Here is a 26,167-nt window from a genome sequence, read left to right as displayed (position 1 = left end):
TCCATCAGTTATTCACCCCTGCTTTACAGTAAAGGTCTAAAATGTGTATCAGGCCACAAACATGATCAACCAAAATTCATCAGCTCTTGCCCCTGCTCTGTGTCCCTTTGGTGATGACCCAGCAACAGCCCACACCTGCACCAACTTTATGAGCCCAAACAAAGAAGGTCCTACTACCAGGTCTGATGCATAGGGCCATGCGCATTGCTTCAGCTGTTGGTCAGCTGCTGTTGTGGCCACTGCTTGGAGGCAAAGGGGGAATGATGTTTCTGGTTAGTTCATCCTTGACCTCCAAAAGAGCAGACATTCCTTTTTAGGCAAGCTTCCAGGATTTGCCAACTGTGGCTGAAGCCAGAGACAAAAGTGGGCACAGCAAAGAATATGAATTTTACCTTTGCACAGTATGTAGTTTCTACACCCACACCCACCCACCTCAATCCTCCATTCAGGCAAGCAAGAATCAAAGTTCAAGGACACACTGCAGTGCAGCAAAAAAAACTCAAGGAATGTGCAAATCTAGTGTGGGATGTGGCCTGGAGAAGAGTTTGAGAAGATAGAAAGGTCTGGAGAGCCACATACCACCTTGGTTTTCCATCCCTGCTAATGAAGTTCCTCTATTCATGAATGAACAGAATACATGTAAACTTTCAGTGTAGAACATGTACGGTAACTAACTTGTTAAGCCACAAATAAAAAAGGTCATGGTCTCTCAAATAGAGCACCCACCTATAGTGACAATTCCAACTGCAGAATTTGAGCCTATTTCCCACAATGATGCTTCCAAGAGGTTATCCACCATGGATAAAACAATGTGTAAGTCATCTTCAGATCCCCCCCCCCATTAATCCTAACAATATTACTTTATAAGGTAGCCAGCCAAATATCAGCAGATGGTATGCCAAAGTGCTGAGTGGCATTCCTTTCATTTCTACTTGATCAATGTGTCTTTTGTTATGGCAGTAGCTTAAACTGTGCTTTAATGAGTTATTTAAAGCTTATTTGCCATTACTGCATGAAAGCACAGTCAGGAATATTCCACCGTTTTTGGCCTGGAGGCAAGAATGTCATACTGCTAAAGGAGGGAAAGACATGAGAAGTCATTTCTTATTCCCTTTTAGGAGCAATCATATCTCTGATAATGATATTATTGAAGCACCAGATCTAACTGCGGCTAGGGATTGGTAGAGCAGCTTACAAGTCAAACCAGTAAAACAGTAGCCCAAACACCTGATCTGCAACGCTAGAGGTGTCCTTCTGCACAGCTTTGTCTGACTCTGTCATTGGAGGGAAAGCTCTGTGGGCAAGCACAAACATTGGGCAGGTGGAAGATACCATCACCTCCCTTGTCAGAAGTAGCCATCCTCTTCACTGCACCAGCACAGCACCAGAGTTTTCCCTCCATCCTGGCTGGCACAAGTGGCAAAGTTGTAAAAGTGAGTGGTACAAACTTTGGTCCATCAATCCCTGCCACTTGCTGACCAGAGATTTCACTTGACCCCCAAGATGTAACAATTCAGCAGGATCCTTCCTATAGGGTAGTTTGAGTTGGCATGTTTATAAAGTATTTAACATGCTATAAATTGTGAACAGCAGGGGGAGAAATGCCTTCCCACATCACTTATGAGGGAGTAAATCACGCTGAACACAGTGGGACTTGCTCCTGACGAGACCTGCATAAGGTTGCACTTGTTGCTTACTTATGAGGTTGGCAGTTTTTAAGCACAAACATAAGTATGTCTACTCAGACGTATGTCCCAATAAGCTGCTGATTCTGTTGGGCAAGAAAAGAGAGACCCAAGACTAGAGATGGAGAAGTGTAAATGGCAATTCTTGGTTGGGGGACGAGTGGAATTTATATGAAACTTATAAAAGAAAATATTGAGCTATAAAGTACCATTACATATGGTAAACACACCTTTTCGACACCTTTTTTTTTTTTTTTTTGCCTCCTAAGCAAGAAACCTGACGTACTGGGTTCTCTCACCGAAGGAGAAAGAAGAAAACAGAGCGGGGGAAAGCAACCTCCTCCTCCTCCATCACCTCAGAGTAACCTGCCCCTCCTCCCACCCTGGTTTCCCCAACGGTTTTCTTCCCCACAGCCGCTAACGACTTGCTCCGCCCCCTTTCTTCGTCCGCTTACGACAGCGACCACGCGCCGAGTGCGGGAAAGGGCCAGTTCTGTGCACTACTTGCGTAGCCGCGCCCTTTTCAGAGGAAGACGGCCAATCAAACGGTTTCAACCGTCGCCCTCTTTTACTGCTCCCCCTCCCGCGCTCGCTTTTTTTTTAATGGTATCGCGATAACAGCTAGTCGAGCGGAACGGTTGTTGGGCGTCTCCTAACGGCAGCAATGGACTGAGAAGAAAAGTTAAGAGAGAGGGAGAGGAAAAGATTGCGGCTAGCTGTATTCGGGTCGCGATGGAGGTAGCTTCCTTTCACCTCACAGCTTTCTTAAGGCTTTTTTTTTACGCTTCACGCTGTGGTACGGTCTCATTGCTCACTTTGTTAGATATGACCCCTCTTTCCTTCATTTAGTGGTACTGTCCACAAGCTCCCCCCTCCAAGCTCCCATGCTTGGGTTCTTCCGCCCTGGTCCCCACTCCCTTCCTCCTCCTCCAGCCCCCCTCCCCATTCCCTCTCTGGTACTGTAGTTCATTCCTCCTGGAATGAACATTCTCTTCACCCCTCCGCTCGCATAATGGTGCATTCTCCGCACAGAGCTTGAAAGGGCGGGAGTTGAAAGGACGCAGTTCAGATTTCTGAGGCAGGGGTGGTGAAGGAACCAAAGTTCGATGGAGCAAGGATTTCAAGGAGCTCCAGGGACACGCATGCAACCAATAACTCTTGCTCTCATATCAAGGGTCGTTGACTCAGCTCCCAAGGTGCATTGCCTGAGGACTGCTGTGTGCTGCATTGCATTGCAGAGATAGCCAACGTGGTGCCCTTCAGGAGTTTTGAGACTCCCAGCTCCCATTATCCTTGGCCACTAGCTGCACTGGCCAGGGTTGATGGGAACTGGAGCGCCAAACATCTGGAAGGTACACATATATCATGTGTATGGCTTTGGTATAAATTGCGGGTGGCGCTGTGGGTTAAACCACAGAGCCTAGGACTTGCCGATCAGAAGGTCGGTGGTTCGAATCCCCGCGACGGGGTGAGCTCCCATTGCTTGGTGCCAGCTCCTGCCCACCTAGCAGTTCAAAAGCATGTCAAAGTGCAAGTAGATAAATAGGTACCGCTCCGGCGGGAAGGTAAATGGCGTTTCCGTGCGCTGCTCTGGTTCGCCAGAAGCAGCTTAGTCATGCTGGCCACATGACCTGGAAGCTGTACACCGGCTCCCTTGGCCAATAAAGCGAGATGAGCGCCGCAACCCCAGAGCCGGTCACGACTGGACCTAATGGTCAGGGGTCCCTTTACCTTTACCAGACACAGACATGCTTAGCGTCAGCAAGGTTGCAGCAGCAGCATCTGCTTTCATAACAGCACAAGGTTGTAAATAAGCCAAAAGGCCATGCAGTGCAAGAGATTCAGGCTTGCCATCCCTATGCAAAGCTCAGAAGTGTTACAAGAGTAGCACAGTGACCGTTCACAACAGGGTGGTGAATACATCTTGTTAGGTTTCTTTGTCTCTGTGCGTATAAATGTTATATCCAGTTAGTTAAGTCAAACATTAATATATATCCTAAGCCTAAGTTGAAGTGAGAACTTTGCTGGTGATATACTTTACATCTGCATTCCTCCTCTATCCTCAGTATGAAGCGAAGTCCTGTTCTTGCCCATTACAGTGAGAAAGAGAGAAGGGAGCACGAGGAGGGGCTGCGCTGGAGAAATTGCTGTTGGAATGTCTCCTTAACCAATGAAAGTGAGTGAGCTCTAAAGCCCCATTTTGACAAGACTGGGAGCAGAAAAATTAACATCCACGTTTCGTGCGAGATAGGTCTCTAAACATCAGAGAAGAAAGTGGAACCTACAACAAAATGTTGCATTGTGGTCTGTTTTTATTTTCTCTCTCATACAATTCATTTTCCCTTTTCCCTCACCAAAGAAAAACAGGTCAGTCAGCATTACATACTCAGACCTCATTTTTGGCTGCTTTAGGGTTTCTCCCCTCCCCCGGGAGTCCCCCCTATTCATTCATTCATTCAGTAAACCTTTGGGTTCCCCCAAGCCTACTTATAACTTCACCTTGTGTGTAGATGGTGCTACTTTGACTATGTAAGGAAACTAAGATCACTATTAATATATTATTTATTCATTTGTTGAAATTCTGTACTGTCTTTCTGCCAAGGCATCCAATTAAAATTTAAAATATTAACGAATGGTACAAATATTCTGAACAGATATTGTGAGGCTGACTTCAGGAGCTGCTGCCACCAGCTCCCTGGCCTGGATTTCCTCACTTCTGCTTTCCTTCAGGACATACAGGCCTTAAGTTGTTCAAGAGAATATGGGGCTGATGGTTGATGGAGCTGTTGATGGTTTCTTCAGCTGGTGGTTATATGCTCCATGCCAACATTCTATGTTATGATCTAGTCTCATAAACTGAGGCAGAAAGGACAAGGGATCAGAAAAAGTCTTCTGCTATATTCAGGCATGCTCCAGAATTACCTAGACTGCTCCAGGATTGAATGACTTGCACTGAAATAGTTTAAGTGCATTCAAGCATGTGCATGACATTAACATTGCCACACTCATGTACATACCCAAATGAACTCAACATGTTCAGGCATGCAGCAAAGCGATGTTGACATGCTTTCTTTGCTTCTCCAAAGTAAATACAGGTTTTTTTAAAAAAAAATCTGATAAATGACTGTATGTTGAGTCTGCTGTTCAGAATAGAGACATCTCAGGTTAACTATGTTATGAAATAACACCATTAAATTAAGACACTTTTTTTAAAAAATGCACAGCATATATATCTGAGGAACCATGCATTACTAACTAATAGTCACCTGGTCCACGTGTCACATTCAAGCACAGTTTAAAACAAACTATGGGTTTTGTAAGAGTTCCTGGGGTGTCCCTCCTCTGCTTCTGCCATGCCACAGACAAAGCAATACAGATTCTTGTTTGTCAGAATGTACATCAATATGAATGCTCTTATCTGTGCTGCATTGATTTGATAGGAAGTACATATGAATGTGCATGCCTATTTGTTCGGGTGCAACTAATCATAAGTAAATTCCTTTTTTTTAAAAAATGCCGTTACAGTTGGATTGGGGTGCATGTCCCAAGTGTGTTACAGGTTTTCTGCAGGACTTCCATAATATTATGTTCATATATAACAAGGAGGATATCTTGCTGTGGAGGTAACATCTGTGCTTCTCTTTTTCTTTTTGCCCACCCCCAAACCTCAAAAAGTGAAGGAGAGAGAGAAAGCTTCTCTAAAAATGAAAGGTGCATTTTAAAAAGTCTTGTCTATACATTGTGAGTGGGATTGAAGTAAGTTGCAAAAGATCAAAGCTTGGGTTAATGCCCAGTTTCAGATGTGTTTGTTTTTTGGAATTCATAAGAGCTACCTAAACATCCTTCCCATAAAAGCTACCACTACCTGAACAAGGAACACTTATTGATGTTTGCCTTTCAAACAAACAAGCGAAGGCTGTATGAGTGTTCCTGCCCAGGAGTTATGTCGTGGAGGAGTGCACAGTTTTCAAAAAGGAAACATTGTGGGACAATGGCTAGAATACTGGACTTGGATCAGAAAGGCCCAGGTTCAAATTCCTCATTTACTCAAGGTCAAAGCTCTATTTCCCTGTTGTACACCTGGGAGGGAACATAGGATGTGAAACATTAAATATAATTATGTGGGTGTGAGGAGAGTTGAGCACCTGATTATCACAGAAACAGAATAGTAGACTTGGGAGAGACCTAAGGGTCATCTAGTCCAACCCCCTGTAATGCAGGAATCTCTACCAGATCATACATGACAGATGACCATCCAACCTCTGCTTTAAAACATCAAAGGAATGAGAGTCAACCTCTTCTCATGGGGGGTCTGTTCCACTAAATTGTTAATAGTAAACTTGGTGCCCGTTCCAACATCTGAAACATTTGTTCAACAAGTCCAGTTTTGCTGAAGTGGTTAGCAATATGTGCCTTTAACATAAATACAGTCCAGCAGTATTGTTGTTGACGTCTGTCTGTTTCAAGACAATGGAGTTCACTTTCTGGGGTGAAGTCAAACTGCTGCATTAGCATCACCGAAGTGACTTCCCTGGGGCACAAGTCTGTGCAGTATGTATGGAGGGATTGGGTGGGCTGCCCAGACAACAAGACACACACACCCCTCAGCCTCATAGATGTGATCCAAAGGAAAGTGATATTTTTGGCACCAGCTTGGCTGCAGCCGTTGCCAGATGGAGGCATACAAGGTGCCATCCAACCATCTTAGGGACTCCACTCTGGATTTGTATAGTGTTTACTCCTTGGCCTTGTCTTCTACCAAAGATATCCCACAAGGCAGCGGGGGTTTAGGATCATAGTTTTCTTTCTCTTAGATGGGCTTCCCAGGTTGACAAGCCCCCTCTGCAGCACATACAGAAACTGCCTTCTTGACCACTGGAACTACTCTTGGTCTCTTCCACCCAATCTGTCAGAGCCTGTATTTGCATGCAGGGGAAGTCCCTAATTCGCCAAGGGTTTGAGACCCACTACCCTCACTTAGTTTAGCTGGCCAGTCAAAGCTGTTTCCAGGGTGTGGTCGCAGTCGCATGCTGAGAGCTTCTAGGACCCAACAGGTGAGAGCTGAATGTAGGGTGGTGACCAAAGGTGGACAAACTACCTGAGAAGGACCTTAATGAGGAGCTAACCCTCCCCTAACACCCCATACACCATGACAATATGATCCTGAGAATTTTCATGAATCAGATTTCTCTTTTTAAAAGGCAGTTATGTAGCCACTAATTCTGTGTTATATTTAGCTTTAGCACTGTATTTCAATAGATTTCCCTAGAAGTATCTCTCTGTATATTTAAAGAAACAATTTTAGCTTCTTTTTCTTCATTGACAGAGTGGTAAAACTGAGGCATTAGTCATATGACTAAAGATGGCATCCTATTTAGCACAAGAAGTTCAACTTGCTAAAAGACATGAAGAAATGTAAGTATTTATTTCAGACAAAATCCTGCCTCTTAGGAGTTAGAAAAAAGAGGAAAAACACCAAAAAGTTTGACACGTGTGGCTAAGAATCTGAAATCATTTCCTAGGCTTTTTTACATTTATACCGGTTTGTGATCTTATTTACCAGGCTAAGAGTAACTGGGCTTTTTTCTGTATGGAAGACTTTTGCTACTATGTAAATACTCCAGAAAAAGTAACCTGTCTCTTAGAACAGTATCATTTTCCCCCAACTGAGCTTCTTGGAAGTTGTAACAATAGAAAACTAAAAAGATTGCCTCAAGGGGGTGCTGTGATGCCAGTGCTGCTCCTCTGATGAAAAATGCCAAATGAAACCCTGACTATTAATATTGAATATTCTACTTAAATTCTAGCTAAACCTGAGCAATTGGATTCAGCCTTCTTAAATTCAGTCTGAGGCCTCATTTCAGTCCTGTACAGTATTTTGTCTTCATATGGAAACTAAAATTTCAGCATATATATCACTAAAACATAAAACATTTATGTTTGAATTAATAACAATGTTTTACTATGCTTTGAATAATTAAGTTCTTTCATTCAAAAAGTGAAATGTAAAATTGTGAATTGTAGTGCTTTTTAAAACTGTGACAAAAAAAAATCTTCCAGCTTCCAGCTGCTCTGATGTGAATCAAAAGGTGCTGTGGGCCAAGGTGCTAGGTACAGATTATTCAGGTGTGGCATTTTCTGAACCTAGGTTAAGACAATGTGGTGTTAATTAAGGTGACATGCCTTACTGAGGAGTTTCCCCATTTCCATTGTTTCTGGATCTGACGGCATCTTTATTTCAATGACTGATGCATCAGAGAGGCTGTGATCATCTGAAGTGCTTTTTAACTGATTGTGGATTTATGGTTCCAAAAACGTGCTTAGACCCATTGTACACAAGTACTGAGCATGACAACCTGGGTGTTTGCAGCTAGTGATGTAAATTACATTACAGGACCTGCAAATGATATTTTATTTGATATAGGTTTCTGCTAGTCATTCTGGTCTTGAAGGTAACCTGAAAAGGCAGAGCAACTGAAGAAGGCAGAAACAGTTTGCTTTAAAACTTTAGTTACTAACTTCTTGTTTTGAACCTCGTATGTTAATTTAATGCCTATTCGCTCAGTTTGGAAAGATCTTTTTGGAGCTCTTCACATTCCTGTTTTGTTTTCAGCACCCTCAGTAATTTGGTATGTCTGTACACTTTACTGGCTCACTGCTTGCTTCTAAGTTCAGATCATTTATGAACAAGGTATAAAGTACAGTTCTCAATACTGCTCCTTGGGGGGGGGGGATCCTCACTATTCACATCCCTCCATTGTGAGAAATGGCAATTTATTCCTGATCTCCGCTTCCTCTTATTTACCGTATTTTTCGCTCTATAACACGCACCTGACCATAACACGCACATCGTTTTTAGAGGAGGAAAACAAGGGAAAAAACATTCTGAATGAAACAGTGGATGTATCATTTTTGTGCTTCATGCTGTGGCCACAGACATGTGATCTGATGGTGAATTTGGGGTGACCCAATGCAAAAATCCTGAGAATTCCTGTGGATCCATGCTTTGTAACCACGTTTTTGCACCATTGCAGCCCCAGGCAACAGTGGGTGCGTGATTTTTTGGGTGCAGGCTGTAGCCATGGACATGCTATGTGATCTGATGGTGAATTTGGGGTGACCCAATGCAAAGATCCTGAGGATCCATGTGGATCCATGCTTTTTAACCACGTTTTTGCACCATTGCAGCCCCAGGCAACAGTGGGTGCGTGATTTTTTTGGTGCAGGCTGTAGCCATGGACATGCTATGTGATCTGATGGTGAATTTGGGGTGATCCAATGCAAAGATCCTGAGGATCCATGTGGATCTATGCTTTGTAACCACATTTTAAGTGGGGAGCGAAGGAAAAACAAAGAAGGGACATGAGAGGGGTGTGCAGAGAAGCAGCTGGCTAAGAATGCTGGAGAGGGATTTGGGGTGGGAGGAAAGAAAGGCAAAAGTTCCCCCCCAAGCCAGCCATCTCTCTCTCTCTCTCTCTCTCTCCCTCCCTCCCTCCCTCCCTCCCCCCTCTCTCTCCCTCCCCCCCCTCTCCCTCCCCCCCTCTCCCTCTCCCTCCCCCACTCTCTCTCCCTCTCCCCCAGCAGCACCGGAGCACAGAGAGGAATTAGAAAGAACTACACTCTGCTTGCCTGGAGGGGAGGGGCTTTCCCTGCTCTTTGTTCCGTTTCAGCAATCACAGCAACGAAACAGAGGAGGGTGGGCAGTAAGACCCTGAGGCAGAATGCAGGAAAGCTGCCACTTCCTCTTTTCAGGTTTCCCTTCTCCGTGACTCGCGGTTTGACTTTTGCTTGATTTTTTGGCTCCAGGGACCACACATTCGCTCTATAACACGCACAGACATTTCCCCTTCCTTTTTAGGAGAAAAAATCTGCGTGTTATAGAGCGAAAAATACGGTAACCAGCTGTTGATCCATCCTCTTATCCTGTGTCTATTAAATTTACAGAGGAGCCTTTGGTTGAAGGACTTAATCAAAATATTATTGGAAGATTAAATATATAATGTATTCTAGATAACCCTTATATACGTGCTTTGCAACACTCTCAAAGAACTCCAAAAGTCTAGTCAAGCCATTTTTTTAGAAGCCATGATGGTTCTCCTCAACAAGACTTATTCTTCTATAAGATTAATCATTTTGTCTTTAAAAAAGCAACCCCAAACTCGACCCCCCCAGCTGTTTTGGGACTACAACTTCCATCATCCCTGGCCACTGGTCCTGTTAGCTAGGGATGATGGGAGTTGTAGTCCCAAAACAGCTGGAGGGTCCAGTTTGGGAATGCCTGCCATATAATATAGCAGAACTTCTGTTTCTGTGGTATGAGAATCACTGACAGGCTTGACACTGCCTCATTGTGCTTCAGCAGCTGAAACGGCAGGGAGAATTTAGGAAAGGGTAAAAAGAGTATAAAAGTTGTCATAAGCTTAGTACCAAAATCTGTGAAAACTCTTATGTGCATTTCTGACTATCACTTCTCAGAGAGGAAAAAGCAAATCTTGCAAAGTACAACAAGGGCAATACAAATAGTGGTGGGTGTAATAAGAAGTGGAGACTTAATAGGACTAGACTGAATTAATTAAGAAAAGAAATAATCACTGAGGCAATGTTCTTTGACATATGGAGTCTTAGAATGGTTTACAGGAAATTGAATGTAAGTGATATTTACTGATATTTTTCTTCTTCAGAAGAAATACTTTCTGAGCTTTAGGGCAGTGGTGTAGGGCCTGTGGATCTCCACATATTAGATTCCATCAGCTCCAGCCACCATAGCCAATGGTCAAGGATGATGGGAGGTGTTGTCCAGCAACATGTAAAGCACTACCGGTTCCAACTCCTGCTTTAGGATGGGGACCACAGCTCAGCTGTAGAGCTCATGCTTTGAATGAAGAAAATTCTAGGTTCAGTCCTGGTATCAACAGTTGAAAAAATGGATAATGTAGCAGGTAAAGGGAGAGAGAGACTTCTGCCTAAGACCCTACCACCATTATGACGTTCTGAAAGATTTACACTTTCATCCTTATGATGTGTAATCCCAAAGCAGATGCATCACAGCTTTTGTTGGCTTTCCCCATCAAAGTATTTTTTAAGATGCTCTGCAACCTTTTTGATAGGCTCCAGAAATTTGCTTCCATTCTGGTTCAAGAGGGGCCTGTCTCTTTTTGTACAAATGTGATTTACCCCAAAAGTTTTACAATGCAAATCTAAAGCATTCCTCCCATTAGCCACCTTAACCATGCATTGAGATCCCACAACCCTGTCTGCAGGCCCAGCATATAAATCAGGTAGCATTCTACCATGCAGGCCCTGAACTTGAACATGTTACCTAGGAGTCTAAATTTGGCTTCCACGGCCTCATGTCAATATTTCCCAACACCCCTGGTGCTAGCATGTACCAAAACTAGTGATTGACTTTATCAGGACAATGCATGATGTTTGCAACCTTCACACCAGGCAGGCATACACCATACCATCATCAAGTTTGACACCAATCCATTTCTCTGTTCCTGATCATCAAATCTTCCACTACTGGTTGCTCTGTGGGAGATTATAGCCAAGGATGCAGAATTATCCTTATCCGCAGGTAGGGAAAAAACAGCCAGAGAGCCTTTGATCTGAAGCCTATTGATTAGTTTGGGATGTAGAAAGAACCTTGTTGTACAGTTGGAAATGAAGTGGAACTTTGGGGGGGAAAACTTTGTAGAAGGGAATATTGAAAAGATCATCTATTTCAGGAAACGCATACCTGATTATTTACAAATTTTGATTCTGAGGAAGATAAATGGATATTCCTTTAAATGACAGCCTTCCTTTTGCATATGAACATGGGCTATGTACAATAGCAGAACCCAGTTAACCCATATTATTACTAATGGTACAGTTAGTTATTATTCCTAACTCTGCTTTACACACGTCTCTTCGGCGGTGTTCAGTGCTGGGTGTCTCATTTGTTCACAGAGCCTGCTTGTTGTACAACATGGTGGTTGCTTTCTCCACAGGAGCACATCACGTAAGGGACTTCCTGTGCTTTTCCCCCTCCTTCAGTGCACCCACGCTGTATTCAACATAATTGGAGAAGAAATGGGTGAGGGTAAAAGGTGGCTGTTTTTCTTGCTGTTGTGCAGAAAGAATGGTCTGCCCACTTATCAGAATGTTTCCCTTTTGTAGACTGTCTCAGAGAATGGTGTTGCTTCAGCAGATGGAGAGTCATCTAGGAGACAAAGAAGCTGAGAAGACATGGCAAATACAAGAAGCTGATGCAGCTCGTAAAAGAAATGTAGCACTTTTAAATGTAAGTTTTCATCACTTTTAACCAGTAGCTGAATAGTGAAATTTCCATATGGCATTTAAAAGACACTGTTTTCCACTGTGTTAATTCCATTACATTTTATTACATTTATATCCCACCTTTCCCTTCAAGGAGCTCAAGGTGGCACGCATGGTTCTCCACCCCAGTGACAGTGCCTGCTTCAGGGTCACCCAGCATGCTCCCTGGCTGAGCATTTGAACCCTGGTCTCCCAGGTCCTAGTCATTACTCTAGTTACTACACCACACTGGCATTCAGATAGTGATAAATTTGTTCAGGACCATATGCAGAAGGAAGCAGAGGTGCTTAACACTGAAGTGTGATCAGCTATTCTTTACAACTGTTCATTTCAGACTGCTGGGGCTTACCTTTTAAAGTCCTGAACAGCTTGGGACTCAAATACCTGCAGCAACCTGCCCAAGTCTTAAGATGTTCAGAGGAGGCTCTTCTCCATGTCCAGGGGAAGTTAATTATGTAGCAACAAAGGAGGGGAAAAAGACTCTTGCTCTTTGGTGGCACTTCATCTTTGGAATTTCCTCTCTGTCCCTGCTAGCAATATTACAATCATTTCGGCGTTGTGTCAAAACTTATTTATTTGTCCAGGCATTTTTAAGCTGATTTACTGTACGTCTTCTCTGCTTGTTTTAGCTCTGTCTGCATGCTTCTAATTGTGGTGTTTTATTTACTTTTGGCGTTATTTCTTGTTCTGTCTCTCCAATCCATCTGAAGCAGGAGTGGCTGTGCAGGTGCTATGCCAGTGACTAGAAGTAGTGATTAGTTAGATGAGGATCAGTGGACAGGAATCAGTGAACCTGAATTCTGATAAGTCCATGCAGTGAGATTGAGAGAGGAGATCCTACTCATGATCCCACCAGGGCAGGGAGTGCCATTTATTTGTTTGTTTATTTCACAAAATTCATATACCACTAGATTGTAAGGGGGAAATATACATAACCTTTTGGTGACCAGACTGTGATCATGGTTCTAAAAAAACCCAAACACCTCTACCTAAAGCTAAAACGCAGGTGGTGAATGACTAGGTTTGTTAATAACTAAAATGTGTGTTTAGGTTAATATTGCTCTTTCCAGGATGCTGGCTTTGAATCTTCATTAAACTTAATTGAAATAATTGATAGAATCAGTAATGTTGCAAGCTCTTTTTAAAATTAACTCTCATCCCAATTACTGCAACCTTCTCTCTAGTCTTCCATTGCCCTACCTCAGTCCCCTAACCAATATCCAGTATTCTGCAGCCAAAACTATTCACCTCTGTTGTCACTCTGATTATATGGGCCTGTTCTTTCTCCCTTGCTTCTCCTTTGTCTCCTGGAATATGTGGTACCATGTTGAGTAATGGATTGTAAGCTTCCAAATTGGGTCTTGTAATTGTTTATGGTTTTGTTTCTTGGGTCTCTTACTGTTGTTTTTCTTTCTCCTTCCAAGATAGCTAGGACTGATCCAGAATGTGGAAAAATAATTTCTGGTTTCTTGACTCTCACCCAAAGATAAAGGATAATTTAAAGCGATCTATTTGTGCTGTGCTGAGAGAATCTGGTCTCGGGTTCATTTGGTTCTCAGCATGGTCCTTAGCCCTCAAATGCTTACCAGCATGTTGGTTAATATCAGGTATTTTTTATTCTTCCTATCAGTATGACAACTAAGGTGTTTATGGAGGGGATGGTTCTATATTGGGAGGATGGGAACCCTGTGAGATGCAGTGGTAGAAACCATGTGCACAGGAACACATCCCTCCCCACCAAAAAGCAGGTTCCCTGTGGACAGTGTGGTCCTTCATGTTTTTCTCCTTTTGAGAACAAAGATGGAGTCTAGAGTGAAACAGTCTCAGGAGTTGGATGTCACCATTTTATTTGTTGCAAAAGTCTTCTGCTTCTTCTAGCAGTAATTTTAGCTTGCGATGTCTGAAGCATTTAACAGTGAGGTGCAGAAATACTGTGTCTGCTCCAGGCTACGAAGACTTATCTACTCACTCTCATACAGAACATTCTGCAAAGCTAAATCAGTCCTCTGGGCACTTCTGCAGTCCTTCCGAGGAAGGTGATATGAGCTCATGATATTTCTTTCGCACTTGCTTGCCCATTCCAGCAAAGGCCATCTCCACAAATTTTATGACAAAACATTGCTCTAGGAGTGAGCCAAGACATGAGAAATCTTACCGTCTCTTTCTTGGTCTGGCTCAAATTCAGCAGGTTCGACTGTCTCTAAGGAAACCATTTCCAACTGGCTGATTGCTGACTCTTCCCTTTAGGCAAGCATAAACACAAGATTGCTTTTGGATATAAAGGATTTTTTTTCTGTTGTGAAATAGCTTATAGTTTTTTTCCAAAGAAATAGCTAGTCCACTGACTGTAGCCCACCATGTCTTTGTTAACCACTATGGTTATATTGGGCCTAGCAACTTTCCTAACTCCTCGTTGTGATGCCCCTGATTTTGTGGGGCATTTCTTTCCCATCCCCCACTTAAAAGAAATATGTACTTGCTTTATCTCTCACGGACATACATATATATTTGCAACTATCCCTTAACATTCACCTGGTTGCTCTTCTAGTGCATGTTGTGGTGTCATGTTTTGTGACAGTGTGTCTTTGTTTTACTTTTCTAGAGACATCCCTGGGGCAGTACAGTCTCAAAAGAGTGGGGATGTGTCACCTCTTTCTTTGGGAAATGGGAAATTACTTCCCTTTAATTGCTTTGTTCTAAACATGTTATGACAGATCACCCACTCATCCACTCTGCTCTTTTTGGAGCTGAGGGTTCTGTAACCTTCTTGTGCATATTTTCAGTTCAGTGCTTATGAAATTATTTCTGTCAGGAGCAGAAAGGGAAATTTGCACATGATGGGACTCCTAGTTCTTCACAAGAACTGGCATTTGGCTACATTTTGATAGAATGAGCAGTTTAGAGCTTGGAGAAGTCCCAATAAGATATTTTAAAAGAAAAAAACAGGGGAAGATGAAGGTTTGTTTGGGGTGGGGAAGGGTTGCCATGGCCGACCATCTGTGGCAGACCATGTATCACATAAAGCTAAGTATATCAGATGCACAAAGACATCATAAAACAGTGACCACTCACCTCATGCATACCAATATATAGATGTCTGCCCTGTTTCCACATCTGATATATATAGAAGGCCACCCTATGGGTAGATCAGGATATGTATGCTACTTCAACAATGTGAAGCAGGGACCAATGATGAAATTGCTGCTCTGTGATGAATACCAGGTTGATCCTATAGCTCATGGGTAGGCAACCTATTTTTTTATTTTTTTTGAAAATAATATTTATTACTTTTCCAACAATTTAAACACTACACACACACAAAAGAACAATATAATACAATACAGAAACACTACATAACACTAACACATTAAACTAACAAAACAAAACAAAAACAGTTTAAAACACATCAAACAATTTCAGTATCTTATCTTTCATTCACCTATTTCAACGACCTCCTCACACCTCCCTTTTTGTATTCCACTTCTGTTAATTATTTCAGCAATTCCTTTCCATCTTCCTCTGTTTTCTATCCTATAATTATCTTAACACATTCTAACCTTATTTTTTCCTTTAATATTCTATTAATCTATTTATACTTAATTCCTTATAACATTTCTACTAAAGCCATATAACTTCATTCCAACATTCTTCTAGCATTCATTAATTTTACAGTATTTCTGTAAATAGTCTTTAAACTTTTTCCAGTCTTCTTCCACCGACTCTTCTCCCTGGTCTCGGATTCTGCCAGTCATTTCCGCCAGTTCCATATAGTCCATCAACTTCATCTGCCATTCTTCCCGGGTGGGTAAATCTTGTGTCTTCCAATACTTCGCGATGAGTATTCTTGCTGCTGTTGTTGCATACATAAAAAAAGTTCTATCCTTCTTTAGCACCAATTGGCCGACCATGCCCAGGAGAAAGGCCTCTGGTTTCTTCAGGAAGGTATATTTGAATACCTTTTTCATTTCGTTATAAATCATCTCCCAGAATGTCTTAATCCTTGGGCAACCTAAGGCCCGGGGGCCAAATCGCCTTCTCATTTTGGCCCACAGACGGTCCAGGAATCAGCATGTTTTTACATGAGTAGAATGTGTCCTTTTATTTAATATGCATCTCTGGGTTATTTGTGGGGCATAGGAATTCATTCCGCCGCCCCCCAAAAAATAGTCCAGCCCCCCACATGGTCTGAGGGATGGTGGACCGGCCCACGGCTGAAAAAGGTTGCTGACCCCTGCTATTGTTTATATATTTTGTATTTCACATTGGTGAAGAAAGAACACACTTAATCCAACTTGCTGAAACCATGTACATATTTCAAAAAAAGTTTTACATATAACAATTCCTATGCAACTGACGTTTTTGGGGACGGTGATAGCCAGTGTTAGTCATACTGAGAGAAGACCCATTGAAATAAATGGACGTGTTCATTAATTTTGGTGGGTTTACTTTGAATACGATTTAGTTGAATATCACCCTATATATGTATTTTTAGCCCCCAGGTATACAGATGAAAACAATTGCTTACAGTGAGATGATAATAGTAGTCTGTTGATACCTGTAGGTAAAATATTTTAAGCTCTTTTAAGTTAGTGCAGAATATTTGCTGTTTACCATCACAGTGCGCTGAATAATTTCTCTCAAGTGTCAAAAATGTTAGAACATTTGAGGAAGGAATAAAAGCATATGTATGACCATCAAAACAAATTGTCTGGCAGGAAAATGCAACTTTAGTGAGTTTAGATGTATTAATTTTATTCTGGCTTTAACAGGCATGCAGCACTGCAGATGCTTTCTGATAACAAAATAAAACAGGAATGAGATCCATGCAGAATATTATATTAGAACCTTGAAAATAAGGTTCAGATTTATGTGCCAACTTTTAAAAATTATTCCCGATAGCAGGCATTGTACATTTCACAGTTACCATGTGGAGAGTTGTTAATTTGGCTTTCTCAGAAATACACCGATGCCATGATGAGGTGTCATTGTATTTGCCTGCATTCAAATGAAATTGAGTAAAATTACTTCTGTTATGCTTTTAGCTATGAAAAGAGTTATTACTGCTCTCTTGGTTACAACTAGAATTTTGTACTTCCAAATCAGAAATGGCTGAAACACAAGTATTAAAAATTGGCTTGTTCTGTTGGTTTTATTAAAGGGAGGAGAATTTAAAAACTGAAATAAATTGATTCTTTGACATTCAAAGGCATTTGGGTTGCAATCCTATGTACACATATTTGAGAGTGGGTCGCTGGGACCTGTTTCTACTTAAGGATTGATCAATTAATCCAGTATTTTTGAATGCTAGGATAATACGTCCCTCTTGGCTAAGTTTTGCCGAGATCTTTAAAGCTGAATCTAAAGTTGTCTGGTTTATTTAGTGGTGGCTATCTAGTCTTTTATATATTGTATGTATTTGGATTATCAATGTATTTGGATGGCTTTGTATGATTTTATAATTTTACTGTTTTAACTTATGCCAATAAAGGCTAGTAGTAATAGCAATAGCAATAGCAATAGCAATAGTAATAGTAATAGTAATAGTACTTCCTTCTCTCACACACAATTCCTTAAGATGGGTACTACTAGATTAAAATTAAAATTATTGTGAAATAATTATAAATACCAAAACTGATTAATTAACTCCACCCACAGCCAGGAAATACATCTATGACTGACAAAAGAGCAGCAAGTAAGTGTCTGATACAATATTGCTGTAGAAATTAGGCAATCGGTCAGATGTGCTCTCAAACCTTACCATACTCTCTTTAAGATATGGAATGAGAATTAGTACTATAGATTCTGAATGTGGAATTTGTATTTTATTTCTTCTTTTGCTTCCTCCTTGTTGGGGTATGTAAACCACTTAGAGATTTCTGCTGAAGTACAAAGTGGTATATAAATGAACTAAACAAATATAAATAAAAATATATAAATAAGACAGAGGAGGGTGGTATCACTAACAAAGCTGGTGATACCTCTTGAACACCATAAGCATCATTTGCAACTTTTAAGCTTCCAAATTAGATTCCATCTTCCCAAGACAGATTATTTTCTAATATTAGAAACCTTATTTTGCCTTCCCATCTGCACTTCTGGTTAAATAGCATAGAAATCAATGAATGGAGTTATTTATGTTCTTCAGCTAGATGCTCCTTATTTCTTAAAATGCCTGATAGTATGCTACCCAGTTCACAAACTTCATTAAAACGTACTCGGGGATGCTCTTCTTTAATTTATCGAGCCCAAGATACAAGTGCTCACTGTTCTGTCCTATCACAAACTGAAATAATTTCCCCAGTGCAGATCAGGTGAGATCTTTTCCTCATCGTGTGCATACCACCTAATCAATAAATGTTCTTCAAAAGCTAACTGCCACCCACTATGCAACAGTGTTTGCTCTCTTGATGGCACCTCTGTATCAGATAATGTGCAGGAACTGTTAACATATGAATTCAGTCTGTTCCCACCTTTGATTCTACTTCACTATTTTGCTAAAGATTCAATTTCATTAGAGCCATCTGAATCATTTATGTGAATCATTTATGACAGGACTGTGAATCATTTATGAATCATTTATGACAGGACTGTGGTGGTTAGGAAGGCCGATACAAAAGATAGGCCCTTTGTTCTTAGTCAAATTCCTTCCCTTTCTCAGTGGAACACCTTCCCCCTATTGGTACGATTGGCTCCCTTGCTGTTCTCTTTTAGATAATCCCTGAAGATGTTTCATTTCAGTCTGCTTTTAATTAAGAGGGTAGGTTAATATATTTGTTATTGTATGTTTTTCAGTGGCTCTGAGTTAGGACTCTATAAATTTTTGACGGGCTTGAAATAAAATGGTTTATACGACTGATTTAATATTCGAATGGTCAATTTTGATATTGATATAAAGGCCAGGACTAGCCGCCTGAGAAACAGTTTCTATGCAAATGCAATTCTGGTTCTAAACGCAGCATAAGGGGTTTCTACAGTATAGTGTATTTTAAAATAGGGTTTTAGAGTTTTTAGGGGTTTTTGAATGTTTTATGTAGTTTTATGTAGTTTTGTGGTAGTTTTATGTAGTTTTGCAATTTCATTGTCCTGCATGGGACAATGACAATAAAGATATATCTATCTATATCTATCTGTTTTTCAGTGATTTATTCTGCATCACTTTGGGGAAACAGTTACCTTTTCAGAGGCTACCAAGGAGTTAAGTTTCTTAAACAAATTAAAAATGGTCTTACAAAGCTAAGAATGCACCACACTCAGGACCGCATAAGTCCATCATTGTTTAGCAGAAATCACATCAATGCCATCTGAGGAGAGGGATTGGCTAATTGATAATGTACTGTCTCATTTTATTACATGGCACAGAATATAAAGCAGTGAATTGTTTAATACTAAATGGAGCCCGTGTGGAAGACAGAATGCTGGATGTGGACTGAGAATGTTTAGATTCAAATCCTTTCTGAACTTCACTGAACTTCACCTCATAACAATCACTCTCTCTCTCTCAGCCTAGCCTACCTCACAGGGTTGTCATAATTATTAAATGGGAAGATGTGTGAGAAACAGATGTGATAAGTAAAGCAAGCTTTTAGAAGTATAGGCAGTGCTGAATCTTTTCTGAAGGTATTTTGAAGCACTGTTCCTGAAGCAGCATTGTAGATTTGTAGTATTTTCCCTCATCACCTGAAGCTAGTGGTATTTAGTAGAGTTCCAAGGGGCTGTATGTGGCCTTTACTTGTCACCTTCTCTGTTCCCTTTACTCTCAGCTGCCTTTTGAAACTTTTAAAAACCCAAAATGTTTTATATCGCAGTATCCAAAAAAACTGCACTTGATATGCCAAAGGCATATTATATTACTGCTGACTTTTTAAAATATTGAAAAGGTTTGCCAAAAGCAAACCCTGTTGCCAAACCTTAAAGGGAAAAGACACATACAAAAGACATGGTTGCCTTTAGCTATCAGCAGCATGCAAAGGTGCCATCTAATCTTTCAGAGACATCATCCCACCCCCAAGGCACATTTCAGCTCCCAGCAACAAATTCTGTCAGTTCCTGTCATTAAATCAGTGTTCTGGATGACAATAGACTTCAAAATATGCTAAAACTGGATAGGAGCAACAAAAAGACACATCTGGTATGTAGGCTGTGCCAAAGTGCCCTTCTCAACTAAAATCAAGCGAGCCAGAGCTATTTTCTCTTGCCCCAAAGTACTGTACTTTACTTTCCTACCATCATATATATATATATTTGAAACAAAGTAGCCGCTGAATTGATTTTGGACAGGATTGCGTAATGCTGTGGAAATCTTCCTAAGAGCAGTGCTGTGGATTGGAGCGTGTTGCAGTAAGAATACTTTGCCATACAACACCCTAGAAAACCAGGGTTAAAGGGAGTCTGAGGTGTCTTGCTATCATGACAGTTGATCTCTTCAGGCCAAGGAGAAAACGTTTTGATAGGTGTCGTAAGAGTCTGCATTTCATGGTGCATCTGTTCTGTCATTTAATCTCTGGAGCTGTTAGTCCGACATTGTGAACCACCCCTTTTAGCAAAATCGGGAGGGTCTTACACTTCTATAAATGCACGAGTGTGGGAAGGAGGAAAGGTTATCTTGCATTTCCTCCCCTGTCTCATCATGTTCACAATCGCTCACTTTGTCATTCCTTTTCCATTGCTGCCTGCAATAAATTGGGTCTAGATCTCACAAGCCCTGCTTAGGCTGGTTTTAATTTAACGGTGATATTCCAAGTGGCTCCTCCGCTCCTGGCGAGCGTCTCTTTGTTTTGATCCCGTTGCACCAGGATCCCTATTCTTCTGAGCTGCCATGTTTTGGGAATGATGGGAAGTCCCTTTGGGGAATTTCCTCCTTTTTTTAACTTAATTTTTAAAAAATGCCTTACTCTTCACACTCACTCTCTGCTCCCGACGATGCCATCTGCTATGCTCTCTCCTTCCATCTCTGTTCAGCACTGGCTCCTTCACACCCCACTCCCACGCCCCTTCCCATCTCTCTTAATTTGCCCAAAAGGCCTGCGCTTGATCTCTTTAATGTTTGTGTATGAAAGCCCACAAAAAAGAGGGGGGTGTCACAGCTTCGAGGAGGTGCTTCCCCCTCCCGCCCCCAGATTGAGTCTAGTTCTCTGTGAACCCAACACATGGAAAGTGGAAGCCCATGTGCAAATTTCCTCAGAAAAGCTAATAGAGGTGAGTTTTCATTGGAGTTTGAATGTCTGGTGAACAGCTTGCTGCCTTTCTACATCTTTGTGCACATGTTATGCATGCATATTAGCAAGTCATCTTTGTCTTGAGCAGGGAAGAGCTTCAGCAAAATTGCTGTCTGTCTTTGCAGCTCCGTTACTTTGTGGCTTTCTTTCGGAAAGAATATTGGCTTCATCACATGCTTTCGCTCCAAATGGTGAATCATCTTAACTGTAAATTACCCCCAGCGCATAAAGTTCAAATCATGCAGTCAGCGCTCTCAGTAAAAAGTACCTCAGTAATAAAAACAACTCTCCAAGTCTGAAGGGTGTTTGTCAGGGTACAGCTGATTCATTTAAAATCTCTGTCATGTTGCATACCTTATTCCTCAAAGTTCCTTCCTTGAAGGATTTGTCTTCACTTTCTAAGACAACCGCGTTTGAGAGATTTAGATGGTTCCAGGGAGGTAGGGATGCAACATTGCCGGGTATAACGTGTTTTTGAACACCCATTGCCATGAGTGAGAGCTATCTCATATACAGTAAGAAAAGGAGGTAGGAAATGAAACGGCCCATGGGTACCAGGAAGAGCTGCAGAAGAACGTTCATCCTCAGGACACCCACAGCAGAGATCCTTTCCAGCCAACATACAGGTGCACATTTGTGTCTTGCGACTTGTAAAGAGCTTTTGAAGCTTTGACTCTTTTTGGTCATTAGTTGACTCTGTGACCAAGTACTGTGACCAAGAGACAAAGGAAACTATTTAAGAACAAGAGCGGATTCAAGGAACTAGAATGGAAGAAGCTGGTTTCAGTGGTGACACGTTTCAAGAAATCTAATACCCCAACCCTACTTTTTTTTTATAAAAAAATGCTAGCCACAAAATGCTGGTTCACTAATGAACTTAATTCTGGGATTTCTTTTTACTTTCCCCAAATCCCTTGAAAATAATAAAAGTTATAAATATAAAAGGGGCCCGTGAGGAGCACTGGAATGTCTGTCTTCATTGGTGGCATATCCACAATGCTAGTATAACAACAGTTGTGATATTGTTCTGGCTACACACCCATTCTTAAGCACTTAACTTATTCAATGGATCAGCAGAGCCTTCAATTCCAATAAAATTGTAACTTATTTGATAAACTGTTTCGATAGTTGTTTTTTCTTCTTGCTCAGTCACGCACAAACCACTTTCCTGTGCAGTGTCTTCCTCTTGTTGATATAATAGCTTTGTTGAAGTATGTGAAACAGCTGATCCCTGTATGCAAAGCCCCTCCTGAATGGGAAAATCAGTTGCTGGAGAATAGCAAAAAAAATGCTTTTCATAAGATTATTGGAACTAACACACCAGTAAAGATACTCATCCAAATTGTTGCTGGGTTTTTTAGGACATTTTTAGGGTTTGTACATTTTCTCAAAACTTTACAATTTCTGTGAAGTGTCTTGCTTACCAAGTATAATAAAATCAGACACTGGTCGGATGGAGTTTTGCCAAAATCAAAGAAGGTATTTAGTGGGAGACGTAGTGAGGCAAATTTATCTTTTTGGGCAGGGATACACTAACCGAGTGCATCCTCTCTTGTGAGTCCCTCTTATGCATCCTGGTCTTTCTGGAGATGTCAGTCCTTATGCACCATGGTCCTAAGCATTTTAGGATTTTAAAGGTGTTAACTAGAATCTTGAACTAAGCTTGGAAACATACACGAAGCCAATGGTGCTGATATAAAAAGAGTATTATGATTTACAAAGCCCTTATTCTTCATATTCTCTTTAGATTGTATATCACTTGGGACAGTGATCTGTGATCTTTTTATGCCTCTTCTGTTCAGGTACCATGTACATTGATATCCCTTATTGTCAGGATGCTGTGAGAGGCTCCCGGCTGGTTGCCCAGGAAAGTATAAAGACAAGTTTCTTACCATCCTATTTTATTTCAATCTTTGCAGAGAGGGCTATAGAACTCAGCCTCTTGGATAATGGCGTTGTCCTGAGTGAATCTCCATCCCACTCCCCATCTCTCCCACTTCCTCATTCGTCACTCTCATCGTCTTTTCTACTCATGCTGCCACATGCCCTCTGTCTTTGAGCTCTTTTCTCTCCTACTTTTAAGGCTCATGCCTTCTGTCTTTGAGCTCTTTTCTCTCCTACTTTTAAGGCTCTCCAGGTTCTGGGAGATGGAAAAGTCCATGTATGGAAAAGTCAGAGATTTCCACGCACATGTATCTCTCCATCTTTTATCCAACAAGCAAAAGTAATTATTGCAGTCCACGGACCCATTCTAGCCAGACCAAAGCCTTTGAGGACGACGTGGAATAGGGCTGGTGCAGGGTGTGGCCTGAGGGAAAAGCATGTTGCCACAGGAGTGGCCCAGAGAGAGTTCTGAGGGCCAGATAAAAGAGATCTGGGGGGGCCCATTTGGCCTCCAGACCTGACATTCCTCGCCCCAGTATATAATATTGCTGCTTTGTTGCATGTGTGTGAATTCTGGTGCTTCATGTGTTGCAGGATATAAAAACAGCAGGGAAAAACCTACAGTTGAGAGACCACTTACTTCTGCACCCTGACATTGTTAACCTTGAGGTAAGCCTAAGGCCAAACTCCCAGCTTTCCATAGTCTTTAATGTAAACTTTTAAGCCAAAGATTGCCAACATAGTGACCTCCAGATGTCATTGTGCTTTCATTCTTGACCATTGGTCATGATGGCTGGGGCTGAAGGATGAGCCCATCTGGAGGGCACCACATTGGCTACTGCTACCTTAAGCTCTTCATGAGGTGGCTAAATGATAACATGGTTTTAAAATGCAATCACTGCTGTGCCCCTGGTGCTCTGCAGCCTCTTCAGATGATTTCATTATATTTAAGATTCTTTGTTGGAATAGAAATGCAGCCTCTAATACTCCATTAGTTGGACGTTAAATTCTATGTTATGTCACAGTTTCCGTTTCCAATACATTGTATACTGCTGTTTTCATAATCCAGAACATATTGGGATTCATGAGGTTCAAAGCTGTATTTCCATTATCACTTGATTCATATTTTGGCATTTTCTCAGTAGAGTTTCAACATTGTCCCCTCAGCCGCACTGTGTTGTATTTCAAAAGTTCTCCAAACTTAAAGGAGTACATCCAAGACACAGTATGACTGAGGGAACAATCCTCTGCCTTCTTCCTAACATCCAGGTTTCTCAGAGGTGGTCAAATAAACTAAGCAGTATAGAGACAAGCACCAGACTTCCTCCTGAGAGTTGGCTGTGCACTTTGCAGGCTCTATGACACCCAGAGACAAGGCTCTACTCCTCTCACTCTGGGTCTTAGTGACTATAAATTCGGATGGCTAAAGCCAGAACAACTTTGCAAGCCCTAGACATTTTCAGTTTTGTTCTGAACCATGTTGCCATTACTTTGTTTGGTGTTGTGGCTTTATAACACATAAAACATCCTCAAACTATTTGAACCCGATTACCTCAAAATCCTTTAAAATCCTTGTATTTATGCACATGCCAAACCTTTCTAGCAACTACATAGTTAAAATGTTTTAGATAAGGACTTTATTGTTAAGAATTCTGGGAATAACCTTGTGATTCTGAAAAAATATAACTCCTGCGTATAAATGAAGGAAACAATTATAATGTTCAAGGATTACTATTCTAATACATTATTCACCACAAGAGGGCACATCCAATCATTGCAAATTTACTCCAGGCATTGAAATACTTCCAGCCTCCATTATATTGTATAATTGAGGGATTTGAGAATTAGCACCAAAGTAGTTTGGCCTTTTCTAAATTACTTCACACATAAAACAGGCTTTAATGACACATTTTATGTTTGGATTGTTTTGTGATGGGCTGGTAAACAAAGCAGATTATGTTGTGAAGCCAAGTTAAATTTCATATTGTGTTATGTCTTTTATAGACTCTTTACTGGGCAAAAGTAGAAGAATCCATCCCTAAGTGGGAGCCATTTTTTTTAGGAAGAACGCAAGCCCCTATTGGAGTTAGAAAAAGCAAGCCAACAAAGCAAAACACAGGCCCCCCCAAGAGATAAACAAAAATCAGGTCTGTGGGAAGGATTTGCTCATTCTTCCAAATGGTGGGTTATTAAATGGTTCTTTAAATTTTTGTTGGATAAGCTACATGAATTCTGAATCGACAATGAAGACTTCTCCCTCATCAGCCTGTTTATATACAGGAGAATGACCTTTGTATCAAACATGGAAGACATCAGACATCAAGATGAAAACTCAGCCGTTCAACTGTTTAGTCAAGATGAGCAAATATGGAATCTTATCCTTCACTTTTATGAAGGAGAAGCATCTTTTCCCAATAAAAGTGGAAGCACATGCCAATCCGACTGCCCCATGAGAAGATTTGTTTCATGAGTAAGGCATGCATTTCCCATAATTTCGGCAAGCTGGATTTAGCTGGTGGCTGGGGACTTAAACAGAACCCTGAGTGACAGAGGCTGAAGAAGAAACCCAAGGAATTTTAACATTCCCACATAATTTAACCATGCCCACCTCCCCAGTCATGTTTGGTCTATAGGCATATCTTATGTGGCTAAATATTGCTCCTCTCTCATACTGTATTTCAGTTTGGATCCAGCTGATGTAACAGGATTTAACTACGGGATTTTAGAATTTTCCAGCACTGAACTCAGCTTTGTGTTTGAGATAGAAGTATATAGCAATAGAAGGCCATATTAAACTATATTTTATGTGGACATATTTTGTCAACTTAAAATTGTTGAACGAACGCATCTATAATATGTCATACCTTGATCTTAATAGTAAATTAACCCCTCATTTTGTATTATTCGGCAGCTCTGAGCCGTGGAGTATAACTAACAGGTTAAGATCTATTTGTGCCTTTTGCACTTTACTGTTAAGGACCTTGGTTTCTTATAAATCACAAGTGGTTCACGGTGAGAGGCATGGAGATCCTCAGAGCTAAAATGCAAGGAGTAAAATTAGTT

General features: G+C 41.2%; 1 protein-coding gene and 1 long non-coding RNA gene across 10 annotated transcripts in view; one reads left to right on the top strand and one right to left on the bottom strand.

Annotated features, from left to right (window-relative positions):
* The window catches only part of LOC114591882 (uncharacterized), a 37,931-nt gene extending 35,870 nt beyond the window's left edge, over positions 1-2,061 (bottom strand). For both annotated transcript variants that reach the window (XR_013392012.1, XR_013392011.1), the window contains exon 1: positions 1,972-2,061. This is a non-coding gene — a long non-coding RNA (uncharacterized LOC114591882). The remainder of the gene's footprint in view (positions 1-1,971) is intronic.
* Positions 2,062-2,247: 186 nt separating this feature from the next.
* CEP15 (centrosomal protein 15) lies at positions 2,248-25,541 on the top strand. 8 transcript variants are annotated; one of them, XM_077925093.1, is made up of 7 exons: positions 2,248-2,423; positions 3,752-3,861; positions 7,012-7,100; positions 11,847-11,970; positions 23,699-23,773; positions 25,109-25,285; positions 25,385-25,541. In XM_077925093.1, the coding sequence occupies exons 3-6, from the start codon at positions 7,048-7,050 to the stop codon at positions 25,238-25,240; spliced, it is 384 nt and encodes a 127-aa protein (XP_077781219.1). In that variant the 5' UTR covers positions 2,248-2,423; positions 3,752-3,861; positions 7,012-7,047; the 3' UTR covers positions 25,241-25,285; positions 25,385-25,541. The 8 variants fall into 8 exon arrangements, with proteins under 8 accessions (XP_077781219.1, XP_028575397.2, XP_077781220.1 ...); XM_077925094.1 differs by lacking the exon at positions 25,385-25,541 and having other exon boundaries at positions 2,249-2,423; positions 3,785-3,861; positions 25,109-25,378; XM_028719560.2 differs by lacking the exon at positions 25,385-25,541 and having other exon boundaries at positions 2,249-2,481; positions 25,109-25,378.
* The last annotated feature ends 626 nt before the right edge of the window (positions 25,542-26,167 follow it).

Source organism: Podarcis muralis, chromosome 2, assembly GCF_964188315.1.
Source record: "Podarcis muralis chromosome 2, rPodMur119.hap1.1, whole genome shotgun sequence".
Lineage (NCBI taxonomy): Eukaryota > Metazoa > Chordata > Lepidosauria > Squamata > Lacertidae > Podarcis > Podarcis muralis.
Note: the sequence above shows the minus strand (reverse complement) of the source record. Positions and strands in the feature narration are given on the sequence as shown.

What these genes read in the sequence shown, in the direction of transcription:
- CEP15 (XM_077925093.1), top strand. Translation starts at nt 7,048, where the DNA reads ATGGCATCCTATTTAGCACAAGAAGTTCAACTTGCTAAAAGACATGAA. An exon ending in GCTAAAAGACATGAAGAAAT is followed by an intron (nt 7,101 to 11,846) that starts GTAAGTATTTAT and finishes TCCCTTTTGTAG; the next exon opens with ACTGTCTCAGAGAATGGTGT. An exon ending in CTGACATTGTTAACCTTGAG is followed by an intron (nt 23,774 to 25,108) that starts GTAAGCCTAAGG and finishes TGTCTTTTATAG; the next exon opens with ACTCTTTACTGGGCAAAAGT.